This window comes from Lampetra fluviatilis, chromosome 27, assembly GCF_964198595.1.
Source record: "Lampetra fluviatilis chromosome 27, kcLamFluv1.1, whole genome shotgun sequence".
In the NCBI taxonomy this organism is placed as follows: Eukaryota; Metazoa; Chordata; class Hyperoartia; order Petromyzontiformes; family Petromyzontidae; genus Lampetra; species Lampetra fluviatilis.
Window position 1 is genome coordinate 1,113,197 of NC_136301.1, and position 20,824 is coordinate 1,134,020.

At 52.0% G+C, this 20,824-nt stretch overlaps 1 protein-coding gene across 1 annotated transcript; it reads right to left on the reverse strand.

Moving 5' to 3' along the window:
• Window positions 1-671: 671 nt before the first annotated feature.
• LOC144942240 (rho GTPase-activating protein 1-like) lies at window positions 672-19,677 on the reverse strand. Its single transcript, XM_078868983.1, has 13 exons — window positions 19,548-19,677; window positions 11,278-11,519; window positions 10,582-10,773; window positions 10,210-10,297; window positions 8,698-8,829; window positions 7,711-7,797; window positions 7,383-7,481; window positions 5,973-6,083; window positions 5,019-5,089; window positions 4,292-4,369; window positions 3,626-3,754; window positions 2,716-2,819; window positions 672-2,260 (listed from the first exon to the last, which is right to left on the reverse strand). Exons 2-13 carry the CDS (start codon window positions 11,477-11,479, stop codon window positions 2,030-2,032), a joined length of 1,524 nt encoding a protein of 507 aa, XP_078725109.1. The 5' UTR covers window positions 11,480-11,519; window positions 19,548-19,677; the 3' UTR covers window positions 672-2,029.
• Window positions 19,678-20,824: the final 1,147 nt, after the last annotated feature.

Consider the following 20,824-nt stretch of genomic DNA (forward strand, 5'->3'; position numbering starts at 1 on the left):
ACAGGCTGCAGACACTGGGGGGTGAATCGCCCGGTCCTGGACCCCTGATCGCCCATCTCCCTACCGCCTCATTCCACATTCGCAAGGAGTGCGGCGGCGGGTCAACGTGGGTACTACCAAGGGGTAATAACACATCCCATGGGTTTCTACCTTCTGTGTGGTGTCAGGTTGACGCTGGTTTGTACCGACGTAATATTTTATTCCTTGTTTTTGTGGTTGTCCCCCCCCACACCTACGGTTAGCTACGCACGGTGAAAAAGAAGTTCCAACGTACGTACGTGAACATACATTCCAGGCGCTTGGGGTTTGGGTTTTTGTGTTAATCGGTTCAACTTGCGCAACGCGCCACGCAGCGTTCGCTCGCTCTTCGACGAGAGCGCGCGAAGGTGAATCTCTCGTCGCCCCCGTGGAGCTGGAGGAAACGCACGATAACAACTTTGAGAATGCACCACAAAATAACACCTTTTCAAAATCAACTTTTTTATATAGAGGAAGTGCTTTACAAATTAGAATTACAAATCTTTGTTTGTTGTGCGTGTGAACAATGCACGTACGGCGCTCCTTATTCTGGCACGACTCGACGATTAAACGCGACTGCGATACATCTTCAGGGAGCCAAACTACAGCACAACGGCGATAACGTTAACAAGAACAAACATTTGAAAAAGATATTCAACTTATGGTCTTTTATTTTTTTTAAAAAGTCTGTCAAATCCATCTTGCATGGTCCACTCCAACCACCTTCCCCTAAACCACAAGCTCCACTGCACAAACTTTTCACTTTTTCCACACCAACGACACGGATAAACCCGCTATACCAATCACAATCCAGTCTGTGGGCACCGATTGGCCTGCGCGCGATTCTCTGCTCGATATAAACGTCTTTGGGGGTCTATAGGCAAGTCTTTAAAAGCACCCTTTTAAACAAATTCACATCAGGCCACTGCATTTAATGTTTACCAATGGCACGCAAATTCCTCGGCGATTAAGGCGATGGGACGGAGATGCACGTACACACAGCTACCCGCGGAAGTGATTTAAGTCAAAACTGAAAATCGTGCAACAAAGACATTTATCAAAAGTGGGTCCCTCTCTGCATCTGACACCCCTTTGTTCCCGTTCCTTCAAAGCTGTGTGGTCAAGTCTCCAGGTCAGACATGAACAGGGTAATACAGCTCCTCCTGGGCTGTGTCCCAATGCTGACCCAACACAAACGTGTATTGCATTTACTCAGGAATGCTTTCAACTAAGAATTTGGAAAGTTTAAAGTTTTTCTCTCCAAAGATCCTGCGCTTGAGATGTCCATACCATTTTAGGGTTATGTTCTTGCATGCAGGGAAGGTGACGAGACTACCCAGAGAGAGAGCCCATACATGCAAGACACATTCCTCAAAGGCAATCCTTATCAGTGGCTGTGCCACATTGCCTTGGACGTGGGCATCTTCCATGTTGCCACAGTGCTCGTGATAAACTGGAGCACCACACGCATAATTGTTTAAATAAAAAAAGGCGCAAGGACAAGTTCCATGCAAGCTGTCTCAGCTGCGGCTTAAGGGAGGAATGCCTTGTGAATAGTGTGTACTGCAGCATGGCAGGTAAGGGGCTAAGCCTTTCAATCGACCTTTCGAGCAAGCGAATGTGGGGAAGCACTCGTTCCGATTTGTTTCGGTCGGAGCTCACTCTTGATAGCGCTCGCTCGCTCGCGACTGCCATGCACCACCACAGGGGCCTCTTCCCAAGGTGGAGCTACGATGAACGATGCATGTCGACATTTAACAGACAGGTTGCTGTCAATACAATTTTCCCAATGCGGTCGTCAAATTCAGCAACATTACCAAACATTTAGGCTCCTTAGCAAAAGTGTGCTTTTAATTGCACACATTTGTGATATTTAGTGAGAAAATAGGGTAGGGGCGGGTTGGTAATTTTACACTTGGCTTTAATCATTACCTAGAAAGCAGAAAACAAGACGTGGTCGAAGAGAGACGAAACAACCAAGGGCACACGAAAGTGAGCGAGTCCACGGAGTTCACGGAGAGGCCGCGGGCGTCACGGCGGCGGCGGCGGCGGTGGGCGGCGGCGGCCGCACCGGGCGAGGGACCGCTTGGCCGTGGCTCTGCAGCAGGACGAGCGCAAAGTTGTTGACCGGCGCCATCGTGGCGAGGTTGAGCGACCGCTCGCGCTCCCACACCAGGTTGGGGCCGAACACGATGGCCAAGTTCTCCCCCGACATCTTGTTGACGCCGCTGTGCTGCTCCACCTGGCGCGTGACGAGGGTGGAGTGGAATGAGGGCACGGAGGAGAGCGCGTGATGCGCGCGGGCGAGCGTGTTGCGGGGAATGGGTGCGTACGTAGGCGTGGCGACGAAGTGCTTTGGGATATTCGCGTGGAGGCGTGCCCCTCCGACACGAGCGTCGCGCACTTCCCGGATTTCCTTTCGTAACGCGTGCACGTGTTAAGACACGTGCGTTAAGAGTGGCGCAGCAGCGTGCGCACGCAGAGGTGTTCGATGAGAAATGTGCAGTGTCAAGCATAGGACGAAGCACGGAAACCAGCAGTTGAACGCACCCAAGTTTGCGCGCAAGTGTGGTGTCCAAATGCACTCGTGCGTGCGGAGTTAAAGTACGCTTGTGTGCGTCCAGGGTGAGTGTGTTGCCGTACGAACGTGAGTGCGCTACGCCGAGGTGTCTGGGTGTGCTACGCCTCGGGGCTCACCAGCTTCAGGAAGTCGAGCAGGTGATTGAGGACGGCACGGTTCTCCTCCGGGAGCTTCTTCACCATCTCCACGACGGCGGCTCCGCGCGCATCCTTCTGCAGGCCTGGGAGAGAGACCGCGAGACGACCACGACGGTGACGGCCACGACGGTGACGACCGCGAGGGTGACGACCGCGAGGGTGACGACCGCGAGGGTGACGACCGCGACGGTGACGACCGCGACGGTGACGACCGCGACGGTGACGACCGCGACGGTGACGACCGCGACGGTGACGACCGCGACGGTGACGACCGCGACGGTGACGACCGCGACGGTGACGACCGCGACGGTGACGACCGCGACGGTGACGACCGCGACGGTGACGACCGCGACGGTACTTCACATCGCCGAGCCCACTCACCTGCTGCTGGCCCGTCGACCCGCAGCGAGTCGCGGGACATGGAACACCGAGTGGATGGCAGACGCAAGGTTCACAGCAGCGATGTACGGGGACTCCTCGACTTACAAACGAGTTAGGTTCCAGAGGTCTGTTCGTAAGTCCCACTTTACTCCTGTTAATTCCAAACATGTACGTCATGTACACTAAACATGGGGAATGGCTTTCAAAGTTGTATAATCTCCTGTAGATGTTGATGCCACTAGTTCACCATGTTCTGCAGATGTAGATGCCACCACCGCCATCTATTGCGCGAGGCGGTTAAACTTACGACTCCCGGCCCGAACAGGCAACTGGACATTCGGGACAGGTTTGTTCGTATCTCTGAAAGATCGTAAGTCGAGTGTTCGTAAGTAGAGGAGTCCCTGCAATGGGTTGTGTTGGGGTCCGCAGGGGGCGCAGGGCACGAGTGAGGGAGAAGAGAGGCCTACGCACGGCGCGAAAGAAGTTCAAAGGGGAAGTCGGTCCATACCTTGAACGCTGATGATGTAGGGAAAGAGGCTGAAGGTGAGAAGGGGCTCCGGGAGCTCCCGCAGGAATGTTTTGAGGATGACCGCAGCCAGGTGCACGTCACCCAGGGCTTGGAAGTCCACCGGCTGTCCTGCTCGCACACACGAGCACAGCGCGGGGCACGTTTGTGCGTGCACATTGGGTGGGTGGGTGGGTTGGGGAAGGAGGCAGTGGGCTACATAACATTGGGCTACACCAACGGACGATGCTGCAGGGATACTCTGGAAGTTAGGCAGCAAGCGTGGCCTAATCCTAGCAGGTGACACACTGATCGGATGAGCAGACGCTGAGATTCTCCTTTGTTGGAGGAAACGTACGGAGCCAGTTGCATCGTGACAGCTTCTCCCCCACCTCAAACCCCCCCCCTACACCCCACAATCCAGCTGCAGGTAATTTCTCAAATTTGTGAAGTTTTTTTGTTAACACCAACGGGATGCAAAGCCTGCTCGTGAGTGATGACGTCACGTGAGATCAAACTTCCACGAGACGCGCGCTTTGGTCACCGGTTGTCGGAGCCTTCAAATTCGTTGGCCGCGTCAATGTGTCACGTGAATGTGTCACGTCAATGTGTCACGTCAATGTGTCACGTCAATGTGTCACGTGACCGCGAGGGGGCCGTGCGTCGTACCGCGGTTGTAGCGCTCTTGCGTTTCCCTGAGCGCCTGCGTACTTGCAGAACGCCGGAAGATCCCTTCCGTCTGCAGGCCTGCACGCAACGACGTCGCAAGTCGCAACAGCATCACAACACCATCCCCTTGACGTGCGATGCGAAACATTTAGAATCCACGTGCATTCGGAGTATTTGGCTGCTGTAGATTTCCACACGATGATAAGCATCTTCTCTTTGGGCTATGATTTGTGGTCAGGTCGCTTCTGGAAAAGATGTATATAGCTCAGTGGACCTTACCTGGAAAATAGTATCTAGGACTAATTAAGACGGTATATCAAGACAACACCGTGGTGAAATCCGGCACAAGATCGCCACACAGTGCGAGTATTTCTTGAACTTATTTCGCACCGTAGGTAGCCAACCGTGCTAATCGGAGGTATGGGGAAACGACAAACTAAACAGTTCTAAAGAAATTAGTTTTCAATCTACATTTAAGAGTGCATAGCTCCAGTGGCTTCCCAATAACAGAAGAGTGTTCCAGACGGCCGCAGAAGCGCATCTGAAAACACGCGATGCGGTGACCACCGACTTTCTTCAATGGCTTAGCCAAAACCCGCTGCTTGCGAGGATGACCGGAGTTCGCATGGTGATGGCACCCAAATTAAGAGGGCCGAGGGTTTGAGTAAAGGTCACAACTTGGGAGGATGGGAATCACGCAAGAGGCACCGTATTGGTGAACACGCACCGTGCTCTTTGAGGTACGCCACCGTATCCCTCACCACCAGGGGGATGAGCTGCCCACTATTCTCGGCCAGCCTGCACACAGCAGGCACAAGGGTGGCACGTATGAACACGCAAGTATGAATAGAGGAACACGCACAAGAATATCACGTGCAAGGAGGTCCGTGTGTGCTCACACGTGTACACACAAGCAAGGAAGTGTGCACGCAGGTAACGCACAAGCCATGTTTAAGAGGTTTGTTTTGCTGTTTTGTTGGGGGGTTTTCAACGTGCCTGTCATTAATAATTTTGGCAGGGCCACAAATCCGACTATGAAGCAGTTGTGTTGACTGCACAAGCACAAAAAAAAATACATTCTGGTCAATAAAATTGTCCTGAAAGTAAAAAAAAACTACAATAGACAACGCTGCAGGTAAAGGGCACCTCTCTGCATATCCTCCAGATGTTTGTGTTTTTTCCCTCTCCCAATGATGCTGCGTGCAACTTGGAAGGCAAGAATCGGCCACTGCATGGGCTGAGTGACAAAGAGCGGTCTACTTTATGCAGAGCCATGAGCTCGGGCGTCATTTGTTGGCAGAGGCCTTGTAAAAGAAAATCCACAAGTACAAATGAGACATTGTCTTACGGAACAAGCTTGACAAGCGATGGACTCGCTGACTACCGACTAATGAGATATCAAGCCGACAATTGGATAATGTGATAAGGCCACCGAGCTAAGCTTCGGCTTTTCACCAGGGGTCAGAGGATCTCACAATATCCCCGTTACTTATCGTTCAGATGACTCATTTATCACTCGCCGAAGCAAGGGCACCGCACCGCAGGTAATTAACACTGTCCTTGAAACACTTTATGGAGAGAACTGTAAGTAAGTGTTTTCGTATCCTTGACCCCGGAGACCACAAATCAACGAGGAAGCAGAGTGGTTTCCATCGCTAAAACGGCAACGTATTGCGTGTACCTCTTCAGGCCAACTCCAAACTGCTGTGTGGCCGGAATGTCAGCGGCGACGCTCGCCTGGGCGGCTGTGGGAGCCATCACCTTTGACCTCTTGTTTTTCTCTTCATCAAACCTGGTCGCAGCATGCCGACACACACACAAAGATCCCCCTTGTAGCCTTAACAGACTGTTGGGTCAAGTGTTGTTAGCGAGCACCTATGAAGGCTGGAAGGGTACATGAGGGGGTGGGTGGCCAGCACCGCGCCCAACCGCCTTTGTCTCCCTAGTGGCAATGTTTACACACCGCACCAGGTATTAATTTGAGGCTGAGTCGACCTAGGGGAGACCCAGGACCGGTTCAAATAATCGTCAATGGTGTTGGACCGTGAACGGGAATCGGGTTTATAGCGCAGCGCGCTAACCGCTACACTGCCGCTCCCCCCGCACACACACACAGATCACGGTGAAACCCCCCACGCTGGCGCCATCTGCTGCGAGGTCGGGCCGCAGGGCCTGGTGCACGAGAGATGCTGGCAGAGCCAATCGCACTCACTCCACGAGCTGCATTTTTCTTTCCCTGGCGCTGATGTTGAGCCAACGAATCGTGAACTAAAATTCAGGTTTGAGCCCGGGAGAGGGCTCGCTCAAGGAAGTGGCCTCTCGCGTTGCGTGCGGAGCTAGCAACTTGTAATCTGGGTCCCTGTGATCGTAGCCTAGCGTGCTGGGCATCGCAAGCCACACTATAGAACACACGTGTACAGCACGCGCACCTGCAAAGGGAAGTATGGTCATGTGAACATCTTTACTGTTAAGGTGACCGACGCGCAAAGGTGGCCGGCGGCCTGCAGAGGCTGGCGCTGTACCATTGCTCTCGTGCGCAGGAGGTCATGGGACCGACTGAGATGACCGGCAGATGCAACATACACACACACACATTCATGCAACATGCACACACACACACACATTCATGCAACATGCACACACACACACACATTCATGCAACATACACACACATTCATGCAACATACACACACACACACATTCATGCAACATGCACACACACATTCATGCAACATGCACACACACACACACATTCATGCAACATACACACACATTCATGCAACATGCACACACACACACATACATGCAACGTGCTCAGTAATAACGCCCACTCCCTTTCTTTGGGATCTACTGGTGCTGCTCTGTACTTGGTGGACACCTGCGTTGGCATTTCGTTGAATGTTATGACTGGAAAACCCTAAAATAAAGTTATTAACAAGTGGCACGTGGCACTACTGTCTCTCTCTCTCGACATACACGGGAGTCCAGAATTTAGTGAAAAGCACCTCGCGCTGCAGCTAAAGATGCTACCTGCTCAACAGTTGCAAAAAGTGGTGGAGGCGCCGGGTGGACCATCGACGTGACGACTGACCTCACAACTTCCGGTGGGATGATGAGCATGGGGTCCTTCATCTGCAGGTGCAGCTCGCTCAGGTAGTTGAAGTACATCACCTTGCGGCCAAACTTGTAGCTGTCGGGTAGACAGGCGGCGAGCACAACGCACGAATGACGCGCGAACGACAGACTGCACGCGCGCTGATCGCGCAAGGCAACGCGCCCGGAGCTAACGCGCACACGCACACACACCGCACGCACCGCTCAACTTGCGCCTCCAACGCACGCACGTACGTTAGACTTATTTCGCACCGTGCTAATCGGAGGTGCGACAACGAAGATAGGGAAAGAAACCGCCTCTCCACCTGATGAAGGGCTTCAGGAAGCTCCACAGCACACGGATGAAGTTGGTGGGATGCACAACGTAGAGCGCCTTGAGGTTCTTCTTGTACCTGGGGGGTGAGCGGAGAGGGTGGCGTCACGACCACGTGCTGCGCGCATCGCCAACTACCTGTCGCTGTGGTGGCAAAGAGTCATTTTTTTTATACCGATTCGATGAAACGTACCGAACGGTAGAACTCAACGAAACATACAAATGTATATGAAAGATAACCCGGTGCGTAAAGAATATCGAAATGCAAGAGCAACAGATTAAAAGAAGTCTATCGATATTGACGAGCAGAAGCCAGTCCCCGTGCGTGTAGAGCAAGTATCAGGAGTAAATAAAAGACCCAACAAAACTTAATACCGACATAATAAATGGCACTCGATGCAAATGGACGGAAACACGTTCAAGCAGTTTTCTTATATTTCCAGTGCCTTCCTGTCAGCTTAATCTGCACTGAAAAAGACAAGGAGCCGTTGAGTTCTTTGCCATCTAAAGCCTCTGTCAATTGATTTGTATTTTCACCACAGCACCTGTCCAAGCAGAAGACATTCCTTCCCCATGCGCACGAGCACGCATTCTTCCCCGTGCGTGTTGCTACATGCGAGCATCCGTCTGCTATTCATGCGCCATGCGTTTGCCATGCGTGTGCGCAAGTTCGTGGGGAGCGGCGGTGTCGCGCTATGAGCCCAGCAACCCAAGTTCGATTCCCGCTCGCGACCACCACCAGTGACGATTATCTAAACCAGTTCTGGGCCTCCACTAGGCCAAATGTGCCTCAAATGAGTACCTGGCATGGTACATAAACAGCACTGTTTAGGTGGCCGGCATGGTGCAGGCCACGACCCCCTTGGGGTGCCATGCCAGCCTGCGCAGGTACAGCTCGCTAACAGCACTTGCCCCCGACTGTTGAGGCTACACGGGGGTGGGTGGGGGGGGGTATCTTGGTCCGTGTGCGCGTTCGTACTTGCGGTCAAACTCTCGGTAGGCATTGAGCAGCCACTGGAAAGACGGCTTGTTCTCGCTGGTCAGGCCGTAGTGGAAATAGATGAGGGTGTAGTCACTCTCCACGTACTGATCCAGCGTGTACCGCAGGTATCTGCGCACAAACCACGGACGTGCATGCATACACACACACACGGGCACGCACACACACACACAACAGCAAAGGCAACAGTTGGCCTACAAAGAGAGCGGCAGCAACAAGTGGCTGTGGTGCAGCACGGCAGGGGCCCTTCTCACCCTGAATGTTCCGAACGTCGCCATCGACGGCAAACTGACCGCACGCCAATGAAGTTGTATCGGTAGTTCAACATTAAAGTGGCCATTTCACTAGGAGGCTGCTACTGCTGCGGTGTGGTGTTAACTTGGTGTGGGTCTGGGACTGTTTTGGTGTTGCTTTTGCTGCCTTGACCAAGCTGGATAAATCGGACTTATATGAGTAATATGTTTATAATTTATCTATAATTGGTGACATTTCCTCTATACTTTCGCACTCCTATCGTGTTTGTTTTATCGTTTGCCATTGTTGTAACTTGCTGACCGCGCCCACGCTGGACATGTGTGAAATTAAAAAAAGCTTCGTAGCTCATCGGATTCCTCCTCCTGCAGCCGCCTAAATAAAGATTCTGATTTGAAGAGGCGCGAGCTGGTGGACGGTGCCCGTGAGCGCACGAGCGACTCCCGTACTTGTCTGCGGTACGGAGCGCAGGAATCCGTCCGCTTGGCGACGGCCACACTGCCTGCCGGCCATCGGATTTTTCGCAGCGATGTAACGTTTCGTCGTGCATACGACAACATCGATGTTTCATGGACAAATAAATAAAAAATCTCTTCAGCCCTTCCGACATCCAGTTAACCTGGCCCTTCAGATTAAACCACACGGCAGTGATTTGTTGTTGTTGTTCTTACATTGTAAATATTTACCAATTTGTAGCTACAAATAAATAGCTGCATTAAACGATAATTACACGAAGGCAATTCAAATATTAAATTTTCTCAGATATTAAATTTTCTCATATATTTAATAATTTAGAGAATTTGCGGAGATTCCCCCCATAACCGGAAAACGCTTTCCCCACCAATTCGTGGGGCTCCACGAGACTTTAACGAGAAACACTCGGAGTGGCGTGGGGCCCGCACTGAGGAGGAGTTGCGGACAGAAGGGATTCAAGTTACACAAGTTCCACGATATGCACACATTTTCAATGGCAGTTTTGCAGTTAAATGGGTCGGCTTTTTTTTTACAAGAACCCCTTTCAAACGTAACAGCGCCAAAGAATTATGAACCTGAATTTCTTGATTCATTGAATTGGAATTTTACAAACCGGTTCGGTTATCCGGGAATGAAACGCGATACAACCCGTGCACGTGCGGACGGTCACACGTGAAAGCATACGCGACGCCTACGATCGCAATACACCACGCACTCAACCCGTGCAGGTGAGCCATGCAGTCACAACCGCTCACGGCTACCCACTCTAGCAGCTTGTGGTGGTTGAGCTGGTGTGTCGGTGGCATCCGGCAGCAGCTGAAGATGATCACTTTTCGCCCAAGGTTGTCTTCACCTGTGCATGCAACACAAACACAATGCGTTTACATGCAAACCACACCCACACGGGCGCAATGGCCAGAGGGCTGAGCACCAGGCCAATCCTTTTCAAGTGAGGGCCTGGACAGGCGAGGGCCTGGGCAGGTGCAAGCGTTGAGCTGCTGCTCGAAGGTGGAGGGCGGTGCTTGGATGCTGCTGCGTGTGTGCAGCAGTGGGGGGAGAGAGTCCCAGGTGCGTGTGCGTGCCAGCGTGTGCGTGCCAGCGTGTGTGTGCGTCAAGGCGTGCTGCGTGCACACGTACCTACTACCTCCACGATGCCGTGGCGGGCCACGTCGTAGTAAGGGTGTTGGGGGTCCAACTGGGGTCGCGCTCCTGGCACAGGCGAGGTGGCCTTCTCCGCTGCTGGGCGCTCAGGGGGTGGCCTGGTTGGGACCGGCGGGGACGGGTGGCCTCCCTGCAGTTGCTTTTGCTCGTTCTCGTCCCTCTCCAGCTCTGCAAAGGAAGCGGCGCGGGAGGATGAGGGCCACTGCTCTCCAACTAAGAATCGTTACATGACAGCACCTTGTTTCTTTCAAAAAGCTGTGACGTCTTTGTGTAGGTTTCTTCACAAACGCAAATCAATAGCAAGTCACAGTGGTGAGATGTTAACTACCTCGCCTGGTATACAGGAGGTCGTGGGTTCGATCCCAACCCCCAACACCTGTATATTTGGAGTTTGCGTGTCTCTCTCCCCAAGGTCGCGTAGATATTTCTCCGGCTCCTCCGCTTTTTCCCTCCACATTTAGAATTATCATCACGTGTTTTTAGAGTGTTTGGCTGCTATACATTTGCACGTGACGATAAGCCACTTCGTTGAGCTATCATTTGCGGCCAGGTCACCTCTGAAAAATAAGCTAATGGCTCAGTGGGCCATACCTGGTTAACAAAAAAATAGTTCAGTTTCTAAAATAAAATAGTTTTTTTTATGGACGTTAACCCAAGCAAAGGAACACCCACCTTGTGCAGCTATCGCCTCAAACTCCTGCTCGGCTTTGCGCTCTTCAGAGGTCAAACTCAGCGCTTCAAAGCCACCGGCGTGCCCATCCTCACTGGCCAGGAAGGCCGATGGGCGTGAAGATGCCTGCCTGCCATTGGCCGGCTGAGCCGGCTGTGCAGCGCTGTCTCCAAAGTCGATGAGTTGGCCGTCGCCTGCTGCCATCGTGACTGCGGGGAGAAGGGGTAACGGGGCGGGGAGAGACCTGCGGGGAGAGCACATGGATACACTTACATGTATTTATTTACTTTACCAGGTAAGGCCCACTGAGCTATGGAGCTCTTTTTCAGAAGCGACCTGGCCATCACAAACGATAGCTCAACGAAGTGGCTTGTCATCACGTGGAAGCCACAGCAGCCAAATACTCTAAACGCGTGTCGTTCATTCTAAATGTGGAGGGGAAAACCGGAGAAAAATCCGCGCGACGCTGGGGAGAGAGAACACGCAAACTACAAATATACAGCAGGCGTAAAGGGTCGGGATCGAACTCACGACGTCCTTTATACCAGGCGAGGTAGTTAACATCACACCACCGTGGCGCCCCTACAAACCTCGTCCATGAATAAGCAAGGCTGTAAGAACTTGGGTGAAGAGAGATACGAGGGAAATCCCAAGCCAAGCGGTGTGAGGAGACAAGCACAAGCCGAAGTGTTGTCAGCTGCAGTGCGACGGTGGTGGTGGTTTGAACACAGCGGTGGATGAGATTGAACCGTCGCGTCTGGCAGACCGAGGCATCGACGTGGGCAGAGGAACGAATGAGTGACGGTTGACGAGAAATCACGCAGCGAGGTGAAGAGAAATGCTCCAGCAGAAAATCGCATCACTTCGGGGCATGGTTCGAGATGAGACATTCGGGAACGGTATTGTTTCGACGTCTCTCCAACGGAGCTCTCGCACCAAAGCGCAAGACGACATTCCGCCAAGCTCAGCAGGCCCCAGTCGAGAGCGGTCTGCCATTGTTATTATTATTACTGTAGCTTGAAATGCGATGTTTCTCGGGGAAACTATTTTAGCATTTGCGTTTTTACGCCTTATTTGCAATGTACTTTAATCGTAATTCTCACTTTATAATAATGCTTGTTTTTGGGTTAGATCACTTAAATATAAATATGTCGTTAAACCCGCCACCACCCGACACAGCCAATTAGTAAGGTTTAGTGTCATGGAAAACAGAACGTGGCCAATTCGTCACTAGTACAGCACACCGGTGTGTTGGAGAGCAAATCCACATTTACAATCCGAGTACGACGTTGCCCCAGTAACTACAACCAGCATCATCAGGCTGTCAGCCAGATTGGTGGTGGCGGGTTTAACGACACATTTATATTTACGCGAACTAACCCAAAATAAAACTACATTATGGCGTAATCCTCACTTTAGTTACATATTTAAAAGAAGAATTTGTAATAGACTCTACATCATGTGATTTGTTGCCATTGTTTTTCACTTCGTTAAGTACTTATTTGTATCTCTATTGTTCTTGCGACCTGAGCCGATGCTTCTGTTGATGAAACCCAATCCAAGAGCTTCTTTGCGCTCAACATAAACGATGTGAAACTAACGTACAGTATGTGAAACGAACACATTCCTGCGGAGGGAGCTGGTAGGAACGTTGGGTTGCTCGGTCAATGGCCAGGGTCAACGGCGGCGTGGTGTATTCCGCAAATATGCCCGACTGTGAGGGCGGGCACAAGCCGGCGTGAGTAGGTTAAACGTTGAGTTTTATAAGGGCACCATGGGGTGACCAGCCCCTCCCCACCCACCCAGCCCCACCCCTCCCACCCCCACCCTCCCCACCAAGCCCCTCCCCACCCAGCCCCTCCCCACCCAGCCCCTCCCTTCCCACCCTCCCCTCTCCACCCAGCCCCACCCCTCCCATTTTTGGATGCACGATTGATGGATACAATAATCCCCTGTGGGCTGGTGGAACCAGGAGGTTCCTACCAGTAAAACTTTATCCGTCAGCTGGGCAAGGCTACATCGAGTGAAAAGGCCACTGTTTATATTTCCACTAGCAATGAGTGAGCAGGCAGAGAGCACGATTCGTGCTCCACTTGCCTGCTGCTGCTACTGCTGCCGCCCTGTCCACGCGTGGCCGCTCAGACTCTTACCGAGGCTCTCGGTCGTGCCGCGTAAAATGATGTGACGCAGGGAAAATTTACCCAACGAATGCCAAGATATTAACTACCGTGATCATTGCCCATCGTCATCATCTCTGCCTTTAGCAAATAATTACCTCACTCTTATTTCATCACGCGTAACACTGTAACCTATCCCCCCTATGTGCACAACTAGTGCTCATATTTCCGGGCTAACCAGTGATAAGTGTGGCTCAGCAGAAGCCTGTCCAACCAGATGTACATTATTTTGCATACTACCTGTCCCGTACGGCTCTGTACGGGTAACAAAAACAAAACTATTACTCACACGAATTTTTGTTGCAACAGTAAAATAACGTGGAATGCACTCGCAAAAACGACATGTTGCGGTAGAAGTTGGCTAACACACAGACTTGGGCATTGCCGTACACATGTTTTGTTTTTGCTGCCAGGGCTGTTAGCGGGCAACTATTTAGGCCGCTATTGTACGCACAGGGCTGCTGTGGATATGTATGTTGAACTTCTTTCGCACCGTACGTAGCACGACATCTGGCCGCCTTTGTCTCAGCAGTGCTGATGTTTTCACATTGCCCCAGATTATCATTTCATGTCGTGTCAATGTAGGGGAGCCCCAGGTTAAGATTCCACACCTGTCAACCCCTTACCAGTGCCCGACCTTATTACACACCAACGCAGACCTGGTTGGTCACCCCGTGCCCCTTATACATCTCAACGTTCTTCCTACAAAGTCCCATCACAAGGGAGAAACACAAATAGACGAAAAAAAATGTGCCCGTATTGAAACGGCTGTACGCCGTATGGACCCCGCACAAGAATACGGGTAAACCATATGGGTTGACCGGTATAAACGCTCCAGTTTAGCGGTGGTGAATGGGCTACAACTTGTGGTTGTTACACGTGTACACAAAGACACAGCTCCACCATACAGCCTTAACAGACTGTTGAAGCAACTGCTGTTAGCAAACAACGGCGTGGCACACGAGGAGGTAGGGAGCCAGCACCACGCCCGGCCGCTTTGTCTCCCGAGTGGCGGCGATGTTGACACGCCGCACCAGGTATCCGTGTGAGGCAGAGTCAACGAGGCGAGACTCAGGACCCGTTCCAGTCGTCGTCACTGGTGTGGGCGCCGTGAGCGGGGTTCAAACTCGGGTCACCGGGTTCGTAGCGCAGCGCACGCGAACTTCTACACTGCTGCTGCTGCCGTTCGCCACAAAGTGGCGGCGACGTCACCACGGCGCCTGTGCCAGGCCAGGTGCACGTTGAGGCCGTCACCTGAAGTGTCGAAGGCTCGCCGACAGGCAGTCACGGGACAGACCCAGAAGGTGCAGTGGCTTGGCCGACTCGAGATGGCTGGCAGATGCACGCCAGCTGTGCCCCCTGCTGTGCCAAGGTGCATGCACACACTCTCGAGGCACGTGCTAGGTGGGTTCCGAACGCACTGTGCACACACACACAGCTCCGTTCCAAAGAGCAATAGCGATCCGCTGCGGGCGTACTTCCCCGACAGCTGTAGAGGAGCTTGGCAAACGAATCGCGGGTTACCTCATTACGCACGGATGACGGGCAGACGTGTAAATGGTCCCACACAGACATTGACGTCGGTCACTTGCACGCGCGAGTCTGGGAAAGGACCGAGGCAAGTGCGGCGCTGGGGGGGGGGCAGGGGGGGGGAGCAAGTTGCAAGCGACCGGTTCGCCCAGCCGGCAATGCCTACGGCTCAGCAGCGTATTCGCGCTGCGACGCACAAAGGGGCCCTTTCGGTTGGACCCTAAGGAAACAAGGAACTTGTCGCTTGCCCTCGGCGGTGGGTGTAAAAGTCTGACCTCAGCTGGCAAGTGTCATCAGGTAATGGCACTCGTGCCAAGTATGTGGGGGGGGAGGGGGTGGTGGGTCTTGTGGAAATTGGCCAATTATAGTTGCAGCGAAACTGCTCTCGGTGAATGCGGATGTTGTGCTCAGGGGCCCAGAATGTGGGACAACTTGACCCAAGACGCTTGCCTCACCGCATCACAACGCGGCATAAGCATTCGCTAATTAAGCTGCGCTTGACTGATGACTTACTCTCCAACACACCGTTTTGTTTACGTGACAACCCTTACTGGCTGTGTCGGGTGGTGGAGGATTACGACACATTCATACTTGCGCGGTCAAACCAAACAAGCTTCATCATGATGGTTCATCGTCAGCCACGATCAGTCCACTGCTGGATGAAGGCCTAGCGAAGAACGTCACCATGACACGTAGGATCCGCATCGTAACATTCCGCCTGGCACGTGAAAACGAGTCGATCTCGCCGCTCCATCTCTGCAGCGGACATCCCCACGGACGCATTCCATCCTTTGCCTGTCACTCCTCCTCCCCTCTCGCCCACCTCCGCAGCGTCTCGCAACGCGTCTTGCACAAGGCCACTTTTAGTTGCGGCTAGATTATTTCTGCAACCTGTCTGCGTGTGTGTTCTACAGTTCCTCATTTCAATAATAATAATTTACATTTATTTGCAAGGAGCCATCCACGAATGTCTCAAGGCGCCTTGTAAGATCTGGGTTAAGGGAAGGCCGAGAGAGGAGAGGTACATCGAATAGACGGACTTAGGAGGAGGGTGGTGTGTTATTAGATGCGACTTTAAAGTGTCCACATTGTCGGTTAAACGAATTTCCAACGCTAGGAAATGTTGTCTCAGTGTAAACCCACGCACTTTTAAAGCCTCTAAGTTATCTCCTTCATAGCGGTCGCCCACGTTTCTTAGCCAGGTCATAGCAAGAAACATGTAATGATTCATACCGACTTCATAGGGTAGTACATCTTCATCATTTCGATCCCGGGCTAATATTTCTCTTGACATTTTTTCAAAAAGCGAATCTTGAATCCGGCCTCAGCTTTCTTTATCAGGTTATTCAGCGCGTGAAGAATCTGAATGTGTGTGCTTATACTGGAGGAATCCGATGAGTTGTCAAGCTCTTTTCCACAGCTGTCCAAAGTTTCACAGATGTCCGCTATAGGCAATTATGTTAAATGTGAACACGTGTTGACAATGGCAGTTACCCTATACACAACTATACTCCACTGGGTGTGGTGGGTTGGTTGTTTGTGGCGGATACGAGATGTTAGATATTCAGATAAACAACATAATTTATTTATCGCAGCAGGAAGTGCGGCAATAAGCTGTTTCGGCTCAATTTCACGGCTATTCTGGGACGGTGCAGATGTTGGACGGTGCAGATCTTAGTCCACAATCATGGTTACATTTGGTCGCGATGCAAACAGGAGGCATCGGCACATGCTGCACATGTTACGGGCACTGCAGAGGGAACCGGGTCTAAAACGTTACGAAGCGTACAAAGCTTGCTCACATTATACTGGTAGGAACCTCCTGGTTACACCAGCCCACAGGGGATTATTGTGTCCGTCCGTCCTGCAGGGAGGGGCTGGGTGGGGAGGGTGGGGAGGGGCTGGGTGGAGCTGGTTGGGGGTGGGAGGGCTTGGTGGGGAGGGGCTGGTCACCCCGTGGTGCCCTTATAAAACTCAACGTTTAACCTACTCACGCCGGCTTGTGCCCGCCCTCACAGTCGGGCATATTTGCGGAATACACCACGCCGCCGTTGACCCTGGCCATTGACCGAGCAACCCAACGTTCCTACCAGCTCCCTCCGCAGCAGGAATATTTATGTTAAGAGCAAAACCAATGGGGGAGGGGGGGGATGTCATGTAACAAGAAACACTGCACAAGGTGTTGGTCCAGATGTATTGTGACTCCACAATTAATTGACACCCTCTAACATATTTTTTTCCTTTTGCATATTAATGTCTGTCTTCACACCCATTGGGATACAAACATTATTACATTTTAGACCATTAAATGGGGGGGCATAAGCCATCTGGACCACCCTGTACAGTTATATTGTGGCATGCGACATCCAAAAATCCAACATGGTGAATGTTTTCTCGATTCTTATTTACGAATTCGTTCCTCGAATACCGCTCGTTTTTTTCAGACAACATTCCGATGCTGCTGTGAATAGCGTTGGGCCAAAGTTGTCACCTTGCTCAACGCCCCTTGCAATCTCTCCATCTGCAGCTTGGTGCAGAATTATCTTCCTTTCATCTGAGTGGCGGCGATGTTCCACTTCGCGTGGGGTTTCATTCCGACTCATAATTGATTTTTGAGTCGTGTGCGTAAAATGCCAACAACGTGTCATGCTATGTTTGACTGCTTTAATTATTTATCTATACTGTAAGAGTATGATTACGTAGTCCTTGCTTTGAGAACGCTTGGAATGACTTGGGATAAGTAGAATGTGTGTGTCATGATTAATATATTATGTGTTTGTTTTGGTAACCTTCTTACTGGACATCTGTAAAAAAATATCTTTAGAGCTCATCGGATTCGTCCGGTTAAACTACAGATCCTGATTCCGAGTGGGAGGTCGACGGTAGAGAAACCTTTCACAAACACCGCTCGTCCCCCTTGACCGGTTGGCCTCCACTGACTTTGTTTGACTGTTGTCGTGATGACGTTCAGTGGCTGTGGGACAGGCACAATGTGGCGTTGCGTTGTCTTTAAATTCCACTGTAACAAAGAAACAACCCCACACACACCTCGTTTCTGATGTTTGTCACAAACCGCCGTCACTGCTCGTCTGTGTGTGTGTCAGTGTGTGTGTGTCAGTGTGTGTGTGTATCAGTGTGTCACTGTGTGTGTGTCACTGTGTGTGTGTGTCAGTGTGTGTGTGTCAGTGTGTGTGTCAGTGTGTGTCAGTGTGTGTGTGTATCAGTGTGTCAGTCCGTGTGTGTGTGTCAGTGTGTGTGTGTGTCAGTGTGTGTGTGTATCAGTGTGTGTGTGTCAGTGTGTGTATGTCAGTGTGTGTGTCACTGTGTGTGTCACTGTGTGTGTGTGTCAGTGTGTGTGTGTCACTGTGTGTGTGTGTCACTGTGTGTGGGGGGAGCGGTGGTGTAGTGTTAGCGCTACGTTGCGCTACGAACCCGGCGACACGAATTCGATTCCCGCTCACGGCCAACACCACCAGTGACGATGATCTGAACCGGTCCTGGGCCTCCCCTAGGTCGACTCAGCCTCAAATGAGTACCTAGGGCGGTGTGTAAACATCGCCACTGGGGAGACAAAGGCGGCCGGGCGTGGTGTTGGCCACCCACCCCCCCGTGTGCCACAGTGCCGACCTTCACAGCTGCTGCTCGCTAACAGCACTTGCCCCAGCAGTCTGTTACAGGCTACACGGGGGATCTTTGCCTTTGTTTCCCCCCAAGGCCAAACATTCCAGAGCCAAACGCAGCAGCAGCACCGCGGACTGATAGAATCAAGTTCCTGTCGGCAATGTTGTGACACTAGGTACCCCCCCCTTGCCCCCCACAGCTTTGAGACGAACTTTGTAGAGTTTCCACCGAGGGCGAGGTGTTGTTGTTGGTGGTGGTGTTGTTGGTGTTGTTGTTGGTGGTGGTGTTGTTGTTGTCGGTGTTGTTGGTGTTGTTGTTGGTGGTGGTGTTGTTGGTGTTGTTGGTGTTGTTGTTGGTGTGGTTGGTGTTGTTGTTGGTGTTGTTGGTGTTGTTGTTGGTGGTGTTGTTGTTGTTGGTGGTGTTGTTGGTGTTGTTGGTGTTGTTGTTGGTGCCCGGCCGCCTTTGTCTCCCCTGTAGCGATGTTTACACACCGCACCAGGTCCTCATTTGAGGCTGAGTCGACCTAGGGGAGGAGCCCCAGGACCGGTCCAGATAATCGTCACTGGTGTTGGCCGTGTACAGGGAATCGAACTCGGGTCGTGTACTGTGGATACAGTATACACTGTGTGTACTGTCTACACTGTGTGTACTGTATGTACTGTCTACACTGTGTGTACTGTATGTACTGTCTACACTGTGTGTACTGTGTGTACTGTCTACACTGTGTGTACTGTGTACACTGTGTGTACTGTGTGTACTGTGTACACTGTGTGTACAGTGTGTACTGCGTGTTGTGTGTTCTGTCAGTGACCGCGTCAGGCCGCGGCCTCGCCCCGACTCCTCCGCCCGGAAACCCGCTCGCTGTCCACCCACTACGCACAGACTACGCACACACGGCAACACTCGGGGGTGGGGGGGGCTGGTGGTGGTGGTGGGGGGGGTACCTGGCAGAGGCCGCGGAGGAAGCCTGAGGGAGCCCTGCGAGCCGTGAGGATCCCTGGGGCCCCTGCACGAGGGGGTGGAGCTGTAACGTCGGGGACTCGTGGGTGCGAGAAGCCTCGGGCCGGGCTGAGGCCGCGCGCGCGATCACAGCTCGGAGTGGGGGCGTCGAGGGGGCGGGGCATCGCGGCCCCCACCCCTTCGCTCGCTCCCCATTGGTGCGAATTGAAGCGAGGCCCGCGAGGCGACGCTTTCAATTGGTGGGTGGGTCTCGCGAGGCCCCGCCTCATTGTACGTAGCTCCGCCCCTACCTATATATACCCCGCCACCACCACCCCCCCTCTCTCTCCGTGTGTTTGTCAACCGAGGGGTCCTCCTGGTGGCCACGTGCACGAGTTGGTGGCTACATTGACAGCCACCGCAGTGCGAGACTAATCAGAAATGTTAACACGAAGTGGGCGTCGGAGGAGTCGGGGGCTTTCGCGGCCAATATTCTCAATAATAGAGAGAGGAGGGGTTTTTTGGGAGAGGTTAGATCGCGTAAATTTAAATGTGTCGTTAAACCCGCCTGATGATGCCAGTTTCCTCTGGGAATGTCTGCCCTGTCCACCTCGCGTGTCTGTGGGACACGTCTCTGCGAGTTTGTGTCCTGTCACTTGATGCCCTGTTGTCCTCCTGTTGTCCTCCTGTTGTCCTCCTCATGAAGCTCGTGGCAGTATTCAAGCCGTCACAGTTGGACGTCCGTCACGTTTACCCTTTTCGTGTTTAGCTTCGAGATTTATAATCCTGGGTTTAAATCCTATTATGTTTTTTTTGCTATTTTAACCACCCTGTTCGGTTTGATGTCAAGATTTAATTCCACTTTTTTGCAGAGATAATTTATGCATGTTCTATTGTTGTCCCCCAAAGCGACTTTTGAAAAAAGCTATCATTGATGATGATTTAAAGGTGCATAGCTCCCCAGAGCGTTCCAGACGGCCGCAGAAGTGCATCTGAAAGCGCGCGATGCAGTGGCCGTTAGCCAAAAGAATCACCACAAATACATTATTTTTTAAATCTAGTTAAAATGTACATCCACCAATCTGGATAATGAATTATCCTCAAAGTGAGATGTGGCATCTATAGACTGCGAGTCTTCGGACGTCAACTTGGATGGAGACCACAACATCTAATCTTCAGGTCCAACGATACGTCGGCAAATATTTGAATCGTTCGAACAAATGCTGCTGGATGATAATATGCGTCCGGAAGGCCAAGGGTTAGACGAACTAAAACAATGTTT

Coding starts and splice junctions, on each gene's coding strand:
- LOC144942240 (XM_078868983.1), bottom strand. CDS start 11,479: ATGGCAGCAGGCGACGGCCAACTCATCGACTTTGGAGACAGCGCTGCA. Junction 10,774..11,277: donor TGAGGCGATAGCTGCACAAG/GTGGGTGTTCCT, acceptor CTTCCTTTGCAG/AGCTGGAGAGGGACGAGAAC. Junction 8,830..10,209: donor AACCACCACAAGCTGCTAGA/GTGGGTAGCCGT, acceptor GTTTGTGCGCAG/ATACCTGCGGTACACGCTGG.